Below are 19,364 nucleotides of genomic sequence, written 5' to 3' on the forward strand. Positions count from 1 at the left end.
AAGGTGTTAATGAAAACGATACACAACCGTCATTCCCTTTTTTAAAGCAGACTTCCGCAGTGGCTGGGAAGCCAGCGCACAGTCGTGGGGTGCTCTTACAGGAACCGCATTTGTCTCGGGCGCCGCCACGCAGATAGCGACAGGCGCAGAGCAGGTGAGGGGTGAGCGTTGAGTCCAGGGGCCGCTTCTCCCCTGGGACATGGAGGCCTGGCGTGCCGCAGTCCGTGGGGTCGCAAAGAGTCAGACGCAACCGAGCGACTGAATTGAACTGAACCGAACCTCCCCCAGGAGCCATACAGCACGGCTGTTGCTCCCTGTTGCCATCTGTGGGGGGTGGACTTGTTGCCCCCCAGAAGGCTATGTCTCATCCTGTGCCCTGGAGTCTGCGGGCAGGACCTTGCTGGAAAATAAGCTCTGTCTAAGGGTGTAGCAATGAGCTCACCCTGGGTTATCCAGGGGAGCCCCAGGTCCAAAGAGACAGACAGACGAGAGACACGGGGATGGCCTGGGGTGATGTGGCCACACCCAGGAAGCCAAGGATTCGTGAGCTCCAGAGGCCAAGCATGAGGTCTGGAGCCCAGGCCCCCAGGGCACCCCCATGCCTCGATCCAGACCTCCAGCCTGAAGGCTGGGAGATCCTGCGGTGATTAGTTACAGCAGCCCCAGGAACTCCTGTGTCAGCCTCGAGGGATAGCCCTGTGAACACTCCGGACTTTTCTAGAACCCGCCCATCACCTGGAGAGCCGGGCACGCTCCCCTCCCCCAGCCTGGCCCTCCCCCTGAGCCTGAGAAGTGAAATGACATTTCTGCACATGAGGAAGTTGGCACTGACGTGTACTCTTGTGTTTTTATTCCCAGACGCGAAATCACATGTCTTAGGGTCTTTCACAGTAAAGCTCATCCACGACGCGGCCTTAGAGAAGCGGGAGCGGAATTTGACCCTGACACCACCTCGGAGCTGCGTGCAGTCAGCCCCCGCCGCTGACCCAATGAGGCTGGGGTCACCAGCCCTGCTACCAACGAGGACACAGAGGCAGCACTGTGCCTGGCCTGGCCCTCAGCAGCTCCGCCCCAACAGGGGAGCCAGGAAGCCTTCGTGCTGACAACGTGCTGGGTCCTTGGAGCCCTTGGGCGTGTCCCCTGCCTGGGGTGCCCCTTGGACCTCCCAGCCCACAGGCGTGCCTGCCATGCACACACGGGGCTCCCTCTGGTGGCCACGTGGACTGCACCCCACCTTGCGGTTCCCCCCAACCCTGAGGCTCCCCTCAGGGCCACAGTGCCGAGCTGTCCCGGCCAAGGGCCTGACACCAGGGGTACAGTTTGCATGGACGACCCAGGGCAGAAGCAGAGATGCCCAGCCATGTACTTGCATCCAAGCGACGCTTGCAGAAAAGCTCAGGAAATAAAGTCATCACGCGGAGGCTGACAGGCAGCTCCCACACATGGCCTGTGCCAGCTGCCAGAGCACCAGGCGGGCACACGGCCTGTGCCAGCTGCCCTGCTATGCGCTCACGGCAGACAGCGCCTGCCAGAGCGAGCGCTCCCGCTTGCCGTGTGCTTTTCCCGCGGCCAGCAGGCTCGCCCTTGCTCTGCACACGCTGCCACCTTCCCTGGGGCTTCTGCTCAGCCGGGACCCCCGGCGGCAGAGACTCCAGGGACCAGAAATCGGGGGTGAGTCATTAAGAGGGGGCTCCCTAGCTGGCACCGTGGACACTGGCTAGCGGGACCCAAGCAGCACCGGGTGGCCAGCCCTGGACTCCTGCGCTGGGCTCAGCAGGCCCCTTCGGCCAGCCCCTCTGGGGCGCCTGGCGATGGCCCTGGGGGGTGGACGAGCTCCGGGAAGGCGTAGCTGTTTGTGAGGGACATGGGCGAGCGCGCCTCCTCTGAGTCCTTCGAGCACGTGAGCTTGGTGTTGTCCATCTTCGCGGACCACTTTTTCCACCCCTTGTGGATCCTGCACACGTCCTGGCGTGTCAGTTCTGCAGCCAGCACGTAGATGATGGGGTCAGCCACGCTGTTCACAGTGGCCAGGCTCAGGAACACCACGGAGGCCGTGTACAGGCGGATTTCAAAGGCGCACACGGGGTCTTCGGCCCCTTTGTAGTAGGAAAAGGCGGCGGCTTTGATCAGGAGCACCAGGTGATAGGGGGCGAAGCAGACCAGGAAGATGGCCACGACCGCGATGGCCAGGAGCCTCACCTTGGCCTTCTGGGCGGCGCTCAGGCTGGTGCTCAGCTGGACGGTCCTGAAGATGCGCTGGTTGGTGATGGCGATGATGGACAGCGGGATGGCAAAGCCCGCCGTGAAGCGTGCGTAGTAGTACCCGGCCACCCTGCGGTCCATCGGCAGCGTCTCGAAGCAGGTGTCGCTGTGCTCCATCTTGAACACCGGGGAGTGGACGAGCCCGACGATGAGGAAGACCGCCGCGGAGACGAGGATGGCGGTCCTCTGGTGGCGGCGGCCGCGCATCTCCAGCGCGTACACCACTGCCAGGAAGCGGTCGCAGGAGACGCAGCAGAGGAAGAGGATGCTGACGTAGAGGTTGCAGAAGAAGACGTAGGCGGCCGCCTTGCAGGCCCAGGGGCTGAGCGGCCAGCGGTGCCCGTGCTGGATGTAGATGACCCAGAGCGGCAGGGTGCTGATGTAGAGCAGCTCGCAGAGCGCCAGGCAGAAGAGGTAGACGGCCAGCACGTGGCCCTGGCGCGCCTGCAGCAGCGTGAGCCATGCGGTCAGGCAGTTGGCCGGCAGGCCCAGCACGCACACACTGCTGTACACGGTCACCAGGAACACCCTGCTGTTGTTGAAGGGCACGTTGCATGTGTGGGGAGACGCGCCCATCGACAGGGTCCCCAGTGCAGGGCTGGTCTCCAGCGTGGTGTTTCCTGCAGGGCACAGACAAGCGTGAGGGCAGGTGTGACTGGGGACCATGTGGATCAGATCACCTGGAGCGACCCTCCGAGCACGTGGAGCCTTGCAGGGAGGGCCCGCTCCCGCAGCGCAGGGCCTGCAGACCCTCCCACAGACCGGCGTTCTCTCCTGTCTCGGGGTCGTTGTGCGCTTATACCTAGTGGGGCGTCACCCAGGGGCATTTCCTGAGTGGAGGGGGGCCGTCCTCCCAGGGGGAGGCGCTGACCTTTGGAGTCCCTGGGCAGGTGTCCTGACTCAAAACCCACACCCACCCTCCGTGGGTGGGTCCACGTCCCCTTGGGAAACAGACGGGCAGAATCAGTCTCGGAATATAAACCAGCCCCGACAGCTTGGGCCTGGCCGTGTCCTCCGTTGACGCAGGCACGCGGGGCAGTCGCCGCCATCCGTCACCGCATGACGCCCCAGCTCACAGCACGCGCAGGGACCTGGAGATGCCTGGACACCCAGCGCCCACACCCGCCCCCCGCTTTCCTCCACCGCGTCGGCTCAGCAGCACTCTCACACCATCCTTTGGAGGTGCCCCCGGGGTCTGCGGGGCTTGTGCTGGGACCGTGCCGAGGCTGGTGGGTGGGCACAGGGAGCAGACACCCCCCGGGCTTTGGGGTCCCTGTTGGGAGCAGGAAGAACTGAGCCTGGCCTCTGGAGGCACTGTCCATGTAGAGGCCTGCTTCTCCAAGAGTGGACAGCGCACATGGAGCAGCCCCTTGAGGTCAGTGGGAGCCTCTGGCAACGGTGGCCCCGGTACCCAGCCAAGGGACTGGACAGTGGGCCGCACGGGGCGGGGCGGCCCCAGTGATGGTGCAGAACGTGGCTCTCGCTTCGGTAGGCTGGTGACCCCTGAGGCGTGCAGGCTTTTTGGTTACTTACAGTCGAGGTTGAAGACCCCTGGGCCCTTCCACAGGCCTTTCCAACGGCCAAAGAAACCTCACCGCATCCCAAAGCTGGCATGACCGTGGGCGTCTCGCCGTGGCCGGCTGTGAAGGCGGGAGGAGAGCCATGCTCCCCCAGTGGCTTAGCGGCAAAGAACCCGCCCGCAGTGCAGGAGATGAAGGAGACCCAGGTTTGATCCCTGGGTCAGGAAGATCCCCTGGAGGAGGAAATGGCAACCCTCTCCAGTATTCTTGCCTGGAGAATCCCAAGGACAGAGCCATGGGGTTGCAAAGAGTCGGACACGCCTGTGTGACTGAGCAGGGGCACATGGTGAGGGCGGGCGGCGAGCAGTGAAGCGGTGAAGGAGGCCGAAGGCCCATCGAGAAGGGCCGCACGGCTGGCCTGGGGCAGTGGAGGCGACAGCTCCACAGTGTGACCCCAAAGTCCGACTGCGCCCTCATCCGTTTTCCCCTGTTAAAATTCTAGCAAAATATGCATAAGATAGAAGCGACGGTCTTAGCACTCGACGCGGCCGCTTCTGTGACACGAAGCGCCTTCACACTGTTGTGCGGCCTTCACCACGTCCGCCTCCAGAACTTTCTCATCTTGCAAAACTGAAGCTCTGTCTGCATTTAACCCCCAGCCCCTCCTAGGAGTGCATGGTAAAGAATGTGGCCTTGGACGTCCCCGGCGGTCCAGTGGCTGAGAGTCCGCCAGCACATGCAGGGGACACAGCCTCGGTCCCGGGTCTGGGGAGATGGTATGTGTGGCTGAGCAGCGAGGCCCGGGGGCCACGCCTGCTGAGCCCACCCTGGAGCCTGTGCCCCGAGACTAGAGGGGCCCACGCACGGCAATGAAGGCCCAGCAGTCATAAACAGCAAGCAAGATCACAGAGAGAATGAGCCCCGGGACTGGGCACTGCATCCTCAGAGCCCCGGCTCCGAGCGCCCTTCCTTCTCAGGGCAGCTCCGGGTCGCTGTGCGGCTGGACCCCAGGCGTGCCTCCACTCCCCTGGCCGGGGACACGGCCGCTGGGACCTCGGGTGCGAAATGCCTTCTCTGCACCTGCGTTCACTTCCTTTGAGCGCGTACTGCCGGCTCGTGTGATGAGCCCCTCGGTAGCTTTCTGAGGACCCTCCAGATGGTTTCCACGGCAGCTGCTCCATTTTCCGTCTCTGCATCCTCAGCCATGCTTGGTCTTTCGGTTTTGGCAGTGGCCATCCGGACGGGCGTGACTCGGTCCCTTCCCTGGGGCCCCATCCCCTGCCCTAACCCCCTGGGACGTGGGTTTCATTCCATGTGCAGACGGAGGGTGCGGCCAAGTCACCAGACCCAGGCATCAGTTCCCCACACGAGAGCTGGCAGCATCCAGCATGGGGGCTGGAAGTGCGTGGGGAGCAGCTGGCGGGAGGGCACTTCTCGGGCGGGAAGCAGCTGACACCTGTCTTGGCCCAAGCTGGCCCAGCCTGGACCGACTGTCCCCTCTGATCGGACAAGTCCTCCACAAGCCAGCAGCCCACCACCTGGACTGCAGCATCGCCCTGGGTCCATCCCAGTGCCAACCCTGTCTTCCCACCCCTTGGGGGGCAGGGTGTGAGGGGTCCCGAAGCCCAGGTGGAGGCTCAGGTGAGGCCTGTGGGCTCCTTCTGGCTCCCAGGTCCCCCACCAACCGCCCGCCCTCGAGGGTGCCCCCTGGACTCAGCATAGTTCAGTCACACACCACCTGCTGGGGCCACGTGGGCAGCACGCGGGGCCCCGTCTTAACCTGCCCACGCCGCACCCCGCCCCAGCCATCTGGCGACCACACCTGGGCACACGGGCAAGAGCGCACCCCTGCCCCGGGGTCACTCAGAGGACCTGAACTCCTGGGAAGGAGCCTTCTGGGCTGGGCAGACGAGCCCTGGGAGACAGAGAGGCAGGCTCTGCGGGGCCCAGGCCCCTCACAGGGTGGGCGCCTCTGGCTTTACTGCCTGCAGGTTAGTTTTTATTTTGAGAAGTCTCCTTTTGCATGCTAATTTTTGAAGCAATTATCGCTGTTATGAGACCACGTACATTGTAGAAAAATTCCCACGGGCTCCCTCCTAAAGGTTCCAAGTCAAAGGAGGCCCGAGTGGGGCCCTCACCTGGCATGTTGCAGGCTCTGGGCTCAGGGCCAGGCGGCGGTGCCCGTCACACGGCAGAGATGGGGCTGTGGAGACGTTCGCTCCCAGAGTGGAAAGTGACCTGGAGCAAGAGTGGGCAGAAATTGCTTTAGGGAAATCAGATTAAATCATGAATCAAGCCATTTGACAAATGGCCAGGGCGCACTTGTTACACGCCAAGTCTTGTATTTCAGCCTCCCCTAGTAGCTCAGATGGTGAAGCATCCGCCTGGAATGCAAGAGACCAGGGTTCAGTCCCTGGGTGGAGAAGATTCCCTGGAGAAGGAAATGGAAGCCCACTCCAGTATTCTTGCCTAGAGAATCCCATGGGCAGAGGAGCCTGGTGGGTCACAGTCCATGGGGTAGCAGTGAGTCGGACACCACTGAGCAATGAAACACACAAATCTTGTGTTTATCCTGGGATACAGCAGCAGAGTTTTAATATAGAAAGAACTCCCACAAATCAACAAAACTAAGTGTCAAAGCGGATCATTCACAAAAGTGAAAACACCTCAGCAGGAAGAACACTCAACTCTGCTCATACGGTCAAAAGAGGTGAATGTGAAACAACCACACGTCAATCTTTTTCTCACCCGTGAGACTGGCACAGATAAAGGACTTCAGCTCTCAGTGTTGGTGAGTGAGTGAGGAAGTGGGCTCCGCCACGCTAGGGACAGGGGCATAGATGGGCACAGAGGCTTTCCAGTGCAATCGGGCAATGCGCCTCAAAAGTCTTCCATGTGCTTAACTTTTGGCGGGGTGAAATCCTTTCCAGGAGCTCTGATGAAACAGCCACCTGAGATTCCAAGTGCGTGGACTGCACCCCTGTGAAAGGGACTGGGAGCCCAGCCCAGGGCAGGGACGGGCAGGCTCCGTCCAGGGCGCTGGCCGAAGGGGCGGCATCCCGGCCCCCACCCTTGCTTTCTTCCTGAACCAGAGCCCCTAGCACGGGCCCCATCCTAGCAGCCAGAGAGGGTCCGAAGTAGGGTCTTCCCTGCTGGCCTGGAGCCCAGCCCCCAACCCCAGGGGAGCCGGCGGCTGAAGGCGCCCCCACCCCCCGCGCCGGGAGGGGTTGTCTGTGATGCCAGCAGGCGAGCTAACCAGAAATAACAGGAAACCAAGCTGTTTCCCTGAAACTGCACAAAGTTCATCAGCTTAGAAAGAGTTTATTAGCAAGACCTTGAAAACACAGACACAGGTGAGATGCAGAAAAGAGTCAAGAAACACCATTAACATTCTGAAACGGACGTCCTGACCGACTGGTGGGTGTGGGTCTGGGGGTCCCTGGGTCTCCCCGTCCATCCCCTCACTCACCACTGAGCTCAGCCAATGAAGGGGGGCTAAGCCCGACAAAGGGGGCTCCAGGAAGGTGGGCGTCCACAGAGGGTGGCCCATGTGAGCTGCAGTTGTGTGTGGGGGGGTGCCAACCCACCTAGGAGCCGTCAGGACGCCCCTGAACCACATGGGCCCGGGAGGAGACCCCCAGCCCCGCCCTGGGTGAGGGGCCAGTCCCTTTGCAAGAACTGAGATTTGGGAAAGCTGGAGGGGGTGGTCCCTCCCCAAGGGCAGCCCCGCCAGCTCCTCCCTGAACGGCTGGGAGCAGAGGTGGACCACTGTCTCTAGAAGTCACTTCTGCAAAAGCCAGAGGAAGTGGCCCAACTGATGGTGTGCGTCCCCCAGCGGGGGCGAGGCCTGCAGGCAGAGGTCTGTACAGAGAGCACAGACTGGCTGAGGCCGGGGGGCGTCTGGGCCCTGCCTGGTGCCCCCCGCCCCGCCCTCCTGTGCAGACAGCAGGGACTCTGGGTCTGGGGTGGCGGCCGTGACTGTCAGCTACCCTCATCTGCCTGGACTGGCGGGTGAGGGGGGAGGCCGTGTTGGAAGGAGCGGGGCCGGGGCGGGGTGGCCAGCGGCTGGGACGGCCGTAACCTCACGGCGCAGTCCTGCCCTGCCCAGGCCCTGGGGATCCCTGCCTCTCCACCCACCTCCGGGCCGTTTGCCCTGCAGAGCCTGGCCAGTCCCTGGGCTCGCCCGGGCCACTCCACCCCCCACGCACACTTGGCTTCAGGTCTCCGCCCCTGGCTTCTCCGGGGTCTCTGGACCTGGTGGCCTGGCCGCCTCCTGCTTCCTCTCGTGTCCTCGGTCCTGTGTGTCTGCCCCACCCCATGAGCTGAGCGACCTGGGAGGGGGCCATGTGTCTGCTCCACCTCAGCATGTCCCAGGTTGTCCCTGGTTGGCAGCCAGGACACCGCCCAGCCCACCCAGGGGGGTGGTGGACTGTCCCCCACCAGGATCCGATCCCCGCCCGCCCCAGAGGGCCCTGGCCTCTCCCCAACCTCGGCTGGGGCTCTTGAGGGTGGGGGTCGGGAGGCCTGGGTCCCCCCTTGTTCTCCCAGAGTCGGGTGCTTAGAGGGACACATCTGCCCCCCAGGCCCAGCTGCCTGCTCTTCCCTGCCCTCACCAGCCCCCGTCCACCTCGGGAGACCCACGGGCGGTCCCAGCTGTGGGGGACATGGAGTGACCAGACCCCACAGGAGGCTCTAGGAAGATAGCCGGCCTGGGCCTGGTGGGCTTGGCGTCCCTGGTCTGCTCTCTTAGGAGGGGTGGGGGCCGCGGCAGCCACAGGCCGTGGGGTGGGTGGCCTGGGTCAGCCTGAGGCTCCTGCTCTCTGCTCCCAGCAGCCGTGGACGCCGGCCCTGTCCCTGCCAGCCCTGGGCACCACCCCGGCAGCTGCACATCCTGGAAGGTCCCGCAGAAGCCCCTGGAGGGAGAGACAGGACCGGGAGTGACCCGGCCTGCAGAGCTCTCTCCGGACGCGCCATGGCCCTCAGGTGCCTCGCGTCCCTCCCTTTATTGGGAACACACGTCGAAAGGGTTGACTCTGGAGCTTTCTAAACAGGCACCGCCAAAGCGCTCCCACGGGCCTCGCTCCCGGCTCCCGTCGCACAGCATGGGACCCGGTCGTGCAGGCTGACGGCCTGTCCTGTGGCCGCCCTGCAGCGCCTTTGCCCAATTTGCACCTTTGCCCCTCTTGCCTCGGCTGGAACTTTCAGGTCATTTCCATCTCCTACCCCCGCCTCGTCACGCCAGCACGCTGACTTCATTTCTGTCTGCCCGCAGCTTACACTTCGGGGCGGGACCTCCCGACCCGGGCCCCGAGCTCGGCGAGCTCACCGCTCTCAGCAAGCGGCCTGGCCTCTCCAGCCCCGGGTACCCGTCTTCCCCGCTCCCCTTCAGGAATGTTGCACCTGCTGGTGAGGTTGGACAGCCCCTCCTTGTTCCAGGGCCCCCGGAGGCGCCTATGTTGCCCCACTCTGCCTGGAGGGTCCCCTAAAACGTCACCCTGTCGCCACCCAGGTGGGGATGGCGGGAAGCACCCGGTCCTCAGCAGCCAAAGCTCCAGCCCTCCGTTCCCGGCAGACACCCAGGGACCCCACACCGTGCCCAGCGCTGGACCCCATCCCAAGGGGCCAGCCAGCTGCCCAGCCAGCAGGGCCCCCTGTCTTGTGGTCCCTCGTCCCACCCACACGCCTGCGGCCCCACCAGCTCCAAGAGGCCAGGGCGGCAGTGCCTTATTCCCACCCGCCAGCACCCCCAGAGCAGCAGCAAGCACATGTCCTCTGGAGGGCAGGAAGCCTCCCCACAGCGGAGCCAGGCCCCCGCACCTGCTTCCCTCCGCCCGGCCTGGAACTCCCAGGGTCCCTCCCAGGCCCCCTGGTGCCCTGGGGTCTCTCTCAGTGAAGGACCCCAGTTAAGACCCTCCACCGAGCCCCCATGTTCATGCCAAGGAGCCACTTCTGCTTTCAGCCCCCAACCCCGACACTCCCGCGGGAGCCCAGGACTCACCCGACTCACCCGGGCCCACAGCCTCGCGCTCCTCTCTGCAGGCGTGGCTGAGCGCTTTCAGGAAGTAGCAGCAGTGTCTCTAGAACTTCCCAAACCGCACACCGAGCAAGACCGGGGGGGGGGGGAGGGGGGGGGGTCGGTGGGCCAACCGGCCGAGGCGTCTTCTCGCTGGCGGTGAAACGGTGGCCTCGTCACTTTCCTGAAAACAGATCCAGGGCCGCTTCTGCTCGCGCTTCTGGCAACACCCAGAGCTGCTTTCACTCAGGACTTCCCTTGGCAACTGGGCCAGACGTGGGGCCAGCTGGCGTGATTTGCAGGGACCTACTGAGCCCAGACAGCATCGCTGCACCCCAAGGCAGGGACCCCCAAGAGGCCCTGCGCTCAGGCCTCGAAGGCCTCCTGGGCTGGTGGGCTCAGAGCAGGGCTGCCAGGAGGCCTTGCCCCTGGGCACTCGAGGGGCGCGGGGAGCCGGGCTGCCTCCAGGCACTGCCCCACGGGCCCAGGACAGCACCCAGCCCCAGCCCCCTGCCTGGCCCCATCCTGGGGAGGGCCCTGCAGGCCAGCGTGCCCTGTGCTGGTCCCTGGGCCTCGGCGCTGTCCCTGAGCCCCCAGACCCCCAGAGCCAAGCCCAGCCAGGCTGGGGGGCACCCGCGGGAGAGTTTCTCTTGAGGGGTCCATGGATCCCCCAGGAAGCCAGGGTCCACTCAGGAAGGCAGGGCTTGCAGGGCCCCAGCCTGACGCACACACCAGTGTCCTCAGAAGATGGCGAGCTGCAGGCGACCCACCCCCTCGCTTGGCCATGCTGGGCTGGATCTGGGCTTTGAGGTGAGGCACTAGGGCCCTCCCTGCACCGCCCACTGTGGTCCCAGCTCTCCAGCCCAGCTCAGGGCTGGGCCCCCTAACCTTTGTGGGCCACCTGTCCCCAGCAGCAAGGCGGCAGGTGGAAACAAGGCCTCTGCCCAGCGTGTCCAGGACTGGGGGCCCCAGGAGGGCAGGCGCCCACTTGGCACTTTTCCTCAGACGTTGCCTTGCGGTTGGAGGCTGGCTCCCTCTCAGCAACCTCCCCACCCAGAGTGGTCTCTCAGGGGGGTCCCAGAGTGCCTGGGGAGCTGGGTGTGGGGAGCCTGCTAATCTGGGCATAAGACTCACCTCAGCCCCCCGACAGCTGCCCAGGGGTGATGCTGGGCACAGGCCACTGCCACAGGCCACAGGCCACTGCCAAGGGTGGCACCCACCACCCAGGGGCACAGGCCCAGACTAGCCGTCTGCAGTGGAGCCAGGGCTTGGCGGTTCGTGGCGCCTCCTCGGGGTCTGAGGACCTAGGGCCTCAGCAGGAGCAGAGCCCGCTTCAGGGCCGTGGGCCAGTGCCCTCGGGGATGCGGGGGGACAGCTCTCATCACGGGGCAGCCTGAGCCCTCCCAGGACTGCTGCGTCTGCGGCCCCCTGGAGGCACCGCCTGTTCTCGGCTGCTGTGCCCCCAGCGACGGACTCGGGCCACCGTTCCCCCGGGCCATGGCCGTAGGGTCAAGGAGGGCAGCCTAGTCCTCCCTTGGGTTCCTCAGGGGGCCTGGGAAGGGAGCCGGGCCCCAAGGAGCTGGGAGCTGCGAGCCGGGGGGCAGCAGCAGCACCCACCCCACCTGCTTCCCGGCGCGACTCCCTGCCAGCGAGGCAGGCGTGGGCAACGGGGTTTCGGGGGAGCCAGGGGCCTGGTGCATTTCCTGAAGGCTGAGTGTCTTGCAGGCAGGATAAAGGGGCACACTGCAACCCATTTTCTCAACACGCCCAGGGGCCGCTCAAGTTGAGGCCGCTAGCTCCCGGGGTCCCCCCTTCCACCAGCCAGGCATCCCGATTCCGTCTGCAGCATCACGCCACCTCCTCACGACAGGGGAACGTTAGTCGCTGTTTTAAATGGGTCATACAGTCACAGATTCAAACCTGAAAAGACACAGGGGGGCAGGTGGTGGCGACCCCCCGGGCACCGTCTGGACGCCTGCCGGACAGCACGCTCCAGGCCACGGGTCTCCGCTCCCCTCACAGCCTTGGAAGGCTTTATAGGGAAAGGAGGGGCGTCCTGACGGCCCAAGTGACCACCACCCACACCAGCGCCAAGACTTCTAGACGAGCTCCGTACCTGTGAGCAGAATCGGACCCCGGGCTCAGCACCGCGTTCCCCTGCAGAGCCTCTGCATGCCCTTCCCACCCTCCTCGTCCCCGACAGCCGGCCGGTGGTGCCAGGTGGCTCATGGCGGGCACAGCGCGCCCAGCACGCGTGCCTGGTTGAAGTCGGGCGTCTCAGTGACCCCGCTTGGAAGCAGCGCTCCCCGACCTCCACTTCCTGAAGGGGCCTGGCCGGCAGCCCCTGACGTGTGGCACATCCTAGGTGTGCGTGACTGGGTGTTCCCCGAGTCGTTTGCCGTGCTCCCCCACTGCCGGCTTCCCGGGTCTGGGAAGTGGGTCTGAAGCCCCGGCCGGTTCAGTCAGCGTTTCTGGTGCTGGGACCCCCGCCATGAAGGCATGTCTGGCGTCTCACCCCCTACCCTGGAGCTGAACCTCCCACTCCCCACCCCAGGGCGGCCTCTGCACTGGGTCTTTCGCGTGGTGACTTTCCCATCACGTGGTGTCTCTGTCTGTGACGGTAGCAGCAGGCCTAGGAGGGCGGTTAGGGAGCTGGGCCCTCCCTGCTCCCCCAGCCAAGGGCAGCAAACGACCTCCTGCCGCAGCTGAGATGTCAGACTCTTTCTCACTATCTCTCCCTGAGTATCACTAGGGACTCAGAGATTTTTACTGCGGCAATTAGAGATAGTAAAATCTACCATTAGAACCACTTTCAAGGGAACACTGCCGTGACCAGCACCCTCACGCTGCTGTGTGACCGTCCACGTCGTCCATCCCCAGGACGCTCGTCTCCCCAGACAGAAACCCCGTCCCGGCTCCCCAGCCCTCCCCCGCCCACCCCCACCATCCTGCTCTCTGTCTCTGTGGGTCTGACTGCGCCAGGGACCCCCGACGAGTGGACTCTCCCAGGAGCATCCTTTTGTGACGGGCCTGGTTCACTCAGCATGAGGTCCTCAAGGCCTGCCCACGCCGGAGCAGGAGTCAGATGTCACTGCCCGTGTGGCTGAGTCCCGTGCCGCCGCGAGGCTGGACCGCGTCTGTTCATCCGTCACCCATCCGTGGATGCGCGGGCTGCCTTCTAACACTGTTGAGGACGCGCGTGTGCAGGACTCGGGTTCATAGCTTCGGTGTGTCTCCTCCGCCGACTGCAGTTGTTGCCCTTGAGGACCCTCGAGTTGTCCCAGACTCGCTGGGCCGCCTGCCCCGCCTCTGCGGGGCTGGCCACGTGCCCCGTCTCTTCAGCCTTGTTCTTGCGCCATGTTCTGCCCCTCCATCTCCACGCAGCCCCTGCCTGTAGCGAGGCCTGCTGCCTCGTGGGAGTCAGTCTGTCTGTGCCACCCCTGACCCACTGCTGAGATGACCGCTTTTTCTTCTTCCAGAAAGTCTGCCAGGCCGTCCTGACTGCTGGCCGCTGCCCACTCCCAACTCTTCAGCCTCACTGATGCTGCGTCACTGAATCGGGGGCTGGGGAGGGGAAGCGGGGGCTCCGGGGTTTCCTCGGGACTTGGTGCTTTCACAAGGGCCCAGGAGTTCCCCAGTACCTTCCAGATTAGGGGCTTTCAGGGCGGTTTCAGAGAGAGCTTCCTCGGGAGAGAAGAGGCTGTGAACAAAAAGGGGATTTACAGAAGTTGTCATCCCAGGAGCTTGGTGATTCTGAAACTCATTACCAGCCCATCTTCCTCTGACTGGGGCGCACTCTGAATGTGAATCATGGGTCGTGGGTTCAACAGAGTTAAAGTGTGCTCTAAATCAGCCCAGAATAGGCTACCCATCACCTCAGAAACCCCAGACATGCTGAGCACGTGGAGTTCTCTCTCTCTCTCTCTCTCTCTCTTCCCCCCTCAGCTGGCCCAGCCACTTCCACGGCCTTGGGAAACCAGGTGCCTTGTCTCTTGGTCAAAAATGGCTACTTGAGCTCCAGCCTTCACATCTGCATTCCAGGTGCCAGGAAGGAAGGAAGTAGAGGAGAGTGGGGCCCCTCCTCTTTGGGGAGATGCACCAGAATCCCCAAACAGTGCTGCTGGTCCCACCTCCTCAAGAATGCAGAGCTGTGGCCATGCCTGGCTGGGGGTGGCTGGGAAATGCGGCCTTTGATTTCATGGTGCCCACTGACCCTGGGTGCTGTTACTAAACAAGGAGAGCTTCAGGGTATGGGGGGACGTGCTGCCTCAGGCACACATGCTCACCAGCTTCTCTTCCACTTGGCGAAGGCAGGTCCCAGACAGGTGGGCGGGATGCATGCTGGCCAGGCCCAGGGACGAAACTGCCCCCAAATGAGAAGAGGGTCCAGAGTGGGGTTGATTTGGGAGGAAGAGGGAGGAGCTTGGAGAGCAGGAGCTGGGAGAGGGAGCCTGGGGGACCGACGAGGAGGGGAGATGGAGGGGAGTGGAGCCCATGGGGCAGCTCCTCCTAAGGAAGCTTCCTCCCCGCAGAAGCCCCAGGAGACCCACTGCCCAGAGCCTGCGAAGCAGGGTCCTCATGGAGAACCCAAACCTTTAGTCCCCGTGGCCCTGGCCCAGCAGCTTAACAGGCCTTGCTAGACTCTGTCTCCACTGATAGAATGTTGCTCCTCCCAGGGAAGCTAAAGATGGCAAACAACGTTACTGTTTTCTCCAGAATTTCCAGAACGACCCATCCACTTGTCAGAAGAAAGCGTCAAGCATGCTTTGCCTGTCGGTATTTTGGGAACCCAGATCACCAGTGTCTGTTGGGGGCCCCAGAGGGTTCCGGACACGGGTCAGGGTCACCGGCCACAGACTCCTGCTCTGTGACAGGCCCTCCCCCTCTGTCTGTCTGTCCCCTAGCCCACAAGCCCTGGGGGCCGTGGGTTTGCACCCCACTCTCTTTGGTCCCTGAGCCCACCCATCCCTTGTCCATACGTCCCATGAGAGGAAACCATTCTCTAAACACTATGCTCAAAACTTTCCTGCTGGTCATTGGCTAAGACTGCGCTCCCAGTACAGGGGCCCGGGTTCAATCCCTGGTCGGGGAACTGATCCCACATGCTGCAACTAAAGACCCCACGTGCCTTGAGGAAGAACAGAAATCCTGACTTGAGTGCAGAAGTCAGACCTGGCACAGCCAAAGAAAGAAAGGATTTTTGTTTTTCTTAAAAAGACTGAACTCACATCCAGCCTCTGGACAGGAAGAATTATTCTTGGGAGGGTGAAAGGGGAAACTGAAACTTGGAGGACCAGAGGTTTGGAAAGTAGCAAGACTTTCTCCTTCACACAGAAAAAAAAAAAAAGCTGTTGGGGAGGACTGTGCTACTGGGGCACAGAACAGCAAGGCTTCAGAAGAAAGCGGGTGGCTGTCCCCCAGCCCTGGCGAAGACAGGTGGGGACCGCAGGCCACTGCCCCAGGGCAGACAGACTTGGCTGCAAATAGAACCCCAGTGAGAGAGTCTGCAAGGCCATGGAGTTAATAGGAGAACGTGCAGGAGGGTGCCTTGGCAGCCTGGCCAGAGAAGGACATTAAAGATGTGTCCAAAAGCACATGAGGGGAAAGACAGGGGAGAGCCTGGCAGTATCGACAGTGAGGCTTTCTGTGCAGCCAAGGATCCCGGCCTGAGTTCACACGTGAGGCCAGAACAGGAGAGCGCGGGCGCCGAGAGGAGCAAGAGCTCATGCTGAGGGCACACGAGGCCTCCTGCGGGTGGGGACGGGCACGCGAGGGGCACAGGCACCAAGATGAGCAAGAGCTCACGCTGAGGGCACACGAGGCCTCCTGCAGGTGGGGACGGGCACGCGAGGGGCACGGGCGCTGAGAAGAACAAGAGCTCACGCTGAGGGGACACGAGGCCTCCTGCAGGTGGGGACGGGCACGCGAGGGGCACAGGCACCAAGATGAGCAAGAGCTCACGCTGAGGGCTCACGAGGCCTCCTGCGGGTGGGGACGGGCGCGCGAGGGGCACAGGCACCAAGATGAGCAAGAGCTCACGCTGAGGGCACACGAGGCCTCCTGCGGGTGGGGACGGGCGCGCGAGAGGCACGGGTGCCGCTCAGACGTGGCTGTAGCCACTCCCACCCAGGCCATCGTGTGTCCACGTGCCCTGAGGGTGGTTCCTGGCGTGTCCACGCGCTCTTAGCATGATCACTGGCGTGTCCACGTGCCCCGAGCATGATCACTGGCGTGTCCACGTGCCCTTAGCATGATCACTGGCGTGTCCACGCGCCCCGAGAATGATTACTGGCGTGTCCATGCGCCCTTAGCATGATCACTGGTGTGTCCACACGCCCTTAGCATGATCACTGGCGTGTCCACGCGCCCCGAGCATGATTGCTGGTGTGTCCACGCGCCCTAAGCATGGTCCCTGGCGTCTCCACGTGCCCCGATCATGATCGCTGGCGTGTCCACGTGCCCCAAGTGTGGTCCCTGGCGTGTCCACGTGCTCTGAGCATGGTCCCTGGCGTGTCCACGTGCCCCATCATGATTGCTGGCGTGTCCACGTGCCCCAAGTGTGGTCCCTGGCGTGTCCACGTGCCCCAAGCGTGGTCCCTGGCGTGTCCACGTGCCCCGCGCGTGGTTCCTGGCATGTCCACATGCCCCTCGCGTGGACACTCCAGCAATCATGCTCGGGGCGCGTGGACACGCCCGTGATCATGCTAAGGGCGTGTGGACACACCAGTGATCATGCTAAGGGCGCATGGACACGCCAGTAATCATTCTCGGGGCGCGTGGACACGCCAGTGATCATGCTAAGGGCACGTGGACACGCCAGTGATCATGTCGGGGCACGTGGACACGCAGTGATCATGCTAAGAGCGCGTGGACACGCCAGGAAACACCCTCAGGGCACGTGGACACACGATGGCCTGGGTGGGAGTGGCTACAGCCACGTCTGAGCGGCACCCGTGCCTCTCGCGCGCCGTCCCCACCCGCAGGAGGCCTCGTGTGCCCTCAGCGTGAGCTCTTGCTCATCTTGGTGCCTGTGCCCCTCGCGCGCCGTCCCCACCCGCAGGAGGCCTCGTGAGCCTCAGCGTGAGCTCTTGCTCATCTTGGTGCCTGTGCCCCTCGCGTGCCCGTCCCCACCTGCAGGAGGCCTCGTGTCCCCTCAGCGTGAGCTCTTGTTTCTTCTCAGCGCCCGTGCCCCTCGCGTGCCCGTCCCCACCTGCAGGAGGCCTCGTGTGCCCTCAGCGTGAGCCTTCCTGCTATCTTGGTGCCTGTGCCCCTCGCGTGCCCGTCCCCACCCGCAGGAGCCTCGTGTGCCCTCAGCATGAGCTCTTGCTCCTCTCGGCGCCGCGCTCTCCTGTTCTGGCCTCACGTGTGAACTCAGGCCGGGATCCTTGGCTGCACAGAAAGCCTCACTGTCGATACTGCCAGGTCTCCCCTGTCTTTCCCCTCATGTGCTTTTGGACACATCTTTAATGTCCTTCTCTGGCCAGGCTGCCAAGGCACCCTCCTGCACGTTCTCCTATTAACTCCATGGCCTTGCAGACTCTCTCACTGGGGTTCTATTTGCAGCCAAGTCTGTCTGCCTGTGGGCAGTGGCCTGCGGTCCCACCTGTCTTCGCCAGGGCTGGGGGACAGCCACCCGCTTTCTTCTGAAGCCTTGCTGTTCTGTGCCCCAGTAGCACAGTCCTCCCCAACAGCTTTTTTTTTTTTTCTGTGTGAAGGAGAAAGTCTTGCTACTTTCCAAACCTCTGGTCCTCCAAGTTTCAGTTTCCCCTTTCACCCTCCAAGAATAATTCTTCCTGTCCAGAGGCTGGATGTGAGTTCAGTCTTTTTAAGAAAAACAAAAATCCTTTCTTTTTGGCTGTGCCAGGTCTGTGACTTCTGCACTCAAGTCAGGATTTCTGTTCTTCCTCAAGGCACGTGGGGTCTTTAGTTGCAGCATGTGGGATCAGTTCCCCGACCAGGATGTTGAACCGGGCCCCTGTACTGGGCGGCAGTCTTAGCCAATGACCAGCAGGAAAGTTTTTGAGCAATGTGTTTAGAGAATGGTTTCCTCTCATGGGACGTATGGACAAGGGATGGGTGGGCTCAGGGACAAGAAGGAGTGGGGTGCAAACCCACGGCCCCCAGGGCTTGGTGGCTAGGGGACAGACAGACAGAGGGGAGGGCCTGTCACAGAGCAGGAGTCTGTGGCCGGTGACCCTGACCCGTGTCCGGAACCCTCTGGGGCCCCCAACAGACACTGGTGATCTGGGTTCCCAAAAACCGACAGCGCAAAGCATGCTTGACGCTTTCTTCTGACAAGTGGATGGGTCGTCTCGGAAATTCTGGAGAAAAATAACGTTGTTTGCCATCTTTAGCTTCCCTGGGAGGAGCAACATTCTATCAGTGGAGACAGAGTCTAGCAGGCCTGTTAAGCTGCTGGGCCAGGGCCACGGGGACTAAAGGTTTGGGTTTCTCCATGAGGACCCTGCTTCGCAGGCTTCTGGGCAGTGGGTCTCCTGGGCTTCTGCGGGGAGGAAGCTTCCTTAGGAGGAGCTGCCCATGGGCTCCACTCCCCTCCATCTCCCTCCTCGTCGGTCCCCCAGGCTCCCTCTCCCAGCTCCTGTCTCCAAGCTCCTCCTCTTCCTCCCAAATCAACCCACTCTGGACCCTCTTCTCATTTGGGGCAGTTTCGTCCCTGGGCCTGGCCAGCATGCCCGCCCCACTGTCTGGGACCTGCCTTCGCCAAGTGGAAGAAAGCTGGTGAGCATGTGTGCCTGAGGCAGCACGTCCCCCCATACCCTGAAGCTCTCCTTGTTTAGTACAAGCACCCAGGGTCAGTGGGCACCATGAAATCAAAGGCCGCATTTCCCAGCCACCCCCAGCCAGGCATGGCCACAGCTCTGCATTCTTGAGGAGGTGGGACCAGCAGCACTGTTTGGGGATTCTGGTGCATCTCCCCAAAGAGGAGGGGCCCCACTCTCTCTACTTCCTTCCTTCCTGGCACCTGGAATGCAGATGTGAAGGCTGGAGCTCAAGTAGCCATTTTTGACCAAGAGACAAGGCCACCTGGTTTCCCAAGGCCGTGGAAGTGCTGGGCCAGCTGAGGGGGGAAGAGAGAGAGAGAGAGGAGGAGAGATCCACGTGCTCAGCATGTCTGGGGTTTCTGAGGTGATGGGTAGCCTATTCTGGGCTGATTTAGAGCACACTTTAACTCTGTTGAACCCACGACCTATGATTCACATTCAGAGTGCGCCCAGTCAGAGGAAGATGGGCTGGTAATGAGTTTCAGATCACCAAGCTCCTGGGATGACAACTTCTGTAAATCCCCTTTTTGTTCACAGCCTTCTTTCTCCCGAGGAAGCTCTTCTGAAACCCGCCCTGAAAGCCCCTAATCTGGAAGGTACTGGGAACTCCTGGGCCCTTGTGAAAGCACCAAGTCCCGAGGAACCCGGAGCCCCCGTTCCCTCCCCAGCCCCGATTCAGTGACGCGCATCAGTGAGGCTGAAGAGTTGGAGTGGGCAGCGGCCAGCAGTCAGGACGGCCTGGCAGACTTTCTGGAAGAAGAAAAAGCGGTCATCTCAGCATGGGTC

At 62.7% G+C, this 19,364-nt stretch overlaps 1 protein-coding gene across 2 annotated transcripts; it reads right to left on the reverse strand.

Annotated features, from left to right (window-relative positions):
* GPR132 (G protein-coupled receptor 132) lies at nucleotides 819–9,864 on the reverse strand. 2 transcript variants are annotated; one of them, XM_018066586.1, is made up of 3 exons: nucleotides 9,790–9,864; nucleotides 5,921–6,020; nucleotides 819–2,882 (listed from the first exon to the last, which is right to left on the reverse strand). In XM_018066586.1, the coding sequence occupies exons 2-3, from the start codon at nucleotides 5,925–5,927 to the stop codon at nucleotides 1,771–1,773; spliced, it is 1,119 nt and encodes a 372-aa protein (XP_017922075.1). In that variant the 5' UTR covers nucleotides 5,928–6,020; nucleotides 9,790–9,864; the 3' UTR covers nucleotides 819–1,770. The 2 variants fall into 2 exon arrangements, with proteins under 2 accessions (XP_017922075.1, XP_017922074.1); XM_018066585.1 differs by having other exon boundaries at nucleotides 9,781–9,860.

The sequence above is a fragment of the Capra hircus genome, chromosome 21, assembly GCF_001704415.2.
Source record: "Capra hircus breed San Clemente chromosome 21, ASM170441v1, whole genome shotgun sequence".
NCBI classification, from domain to species: domain Eukaryota; kingdom Metazoa; phylum Chordata; class Mammalia; order Artiodactyla; family Bovidae; genus Capra; species Capra hircus.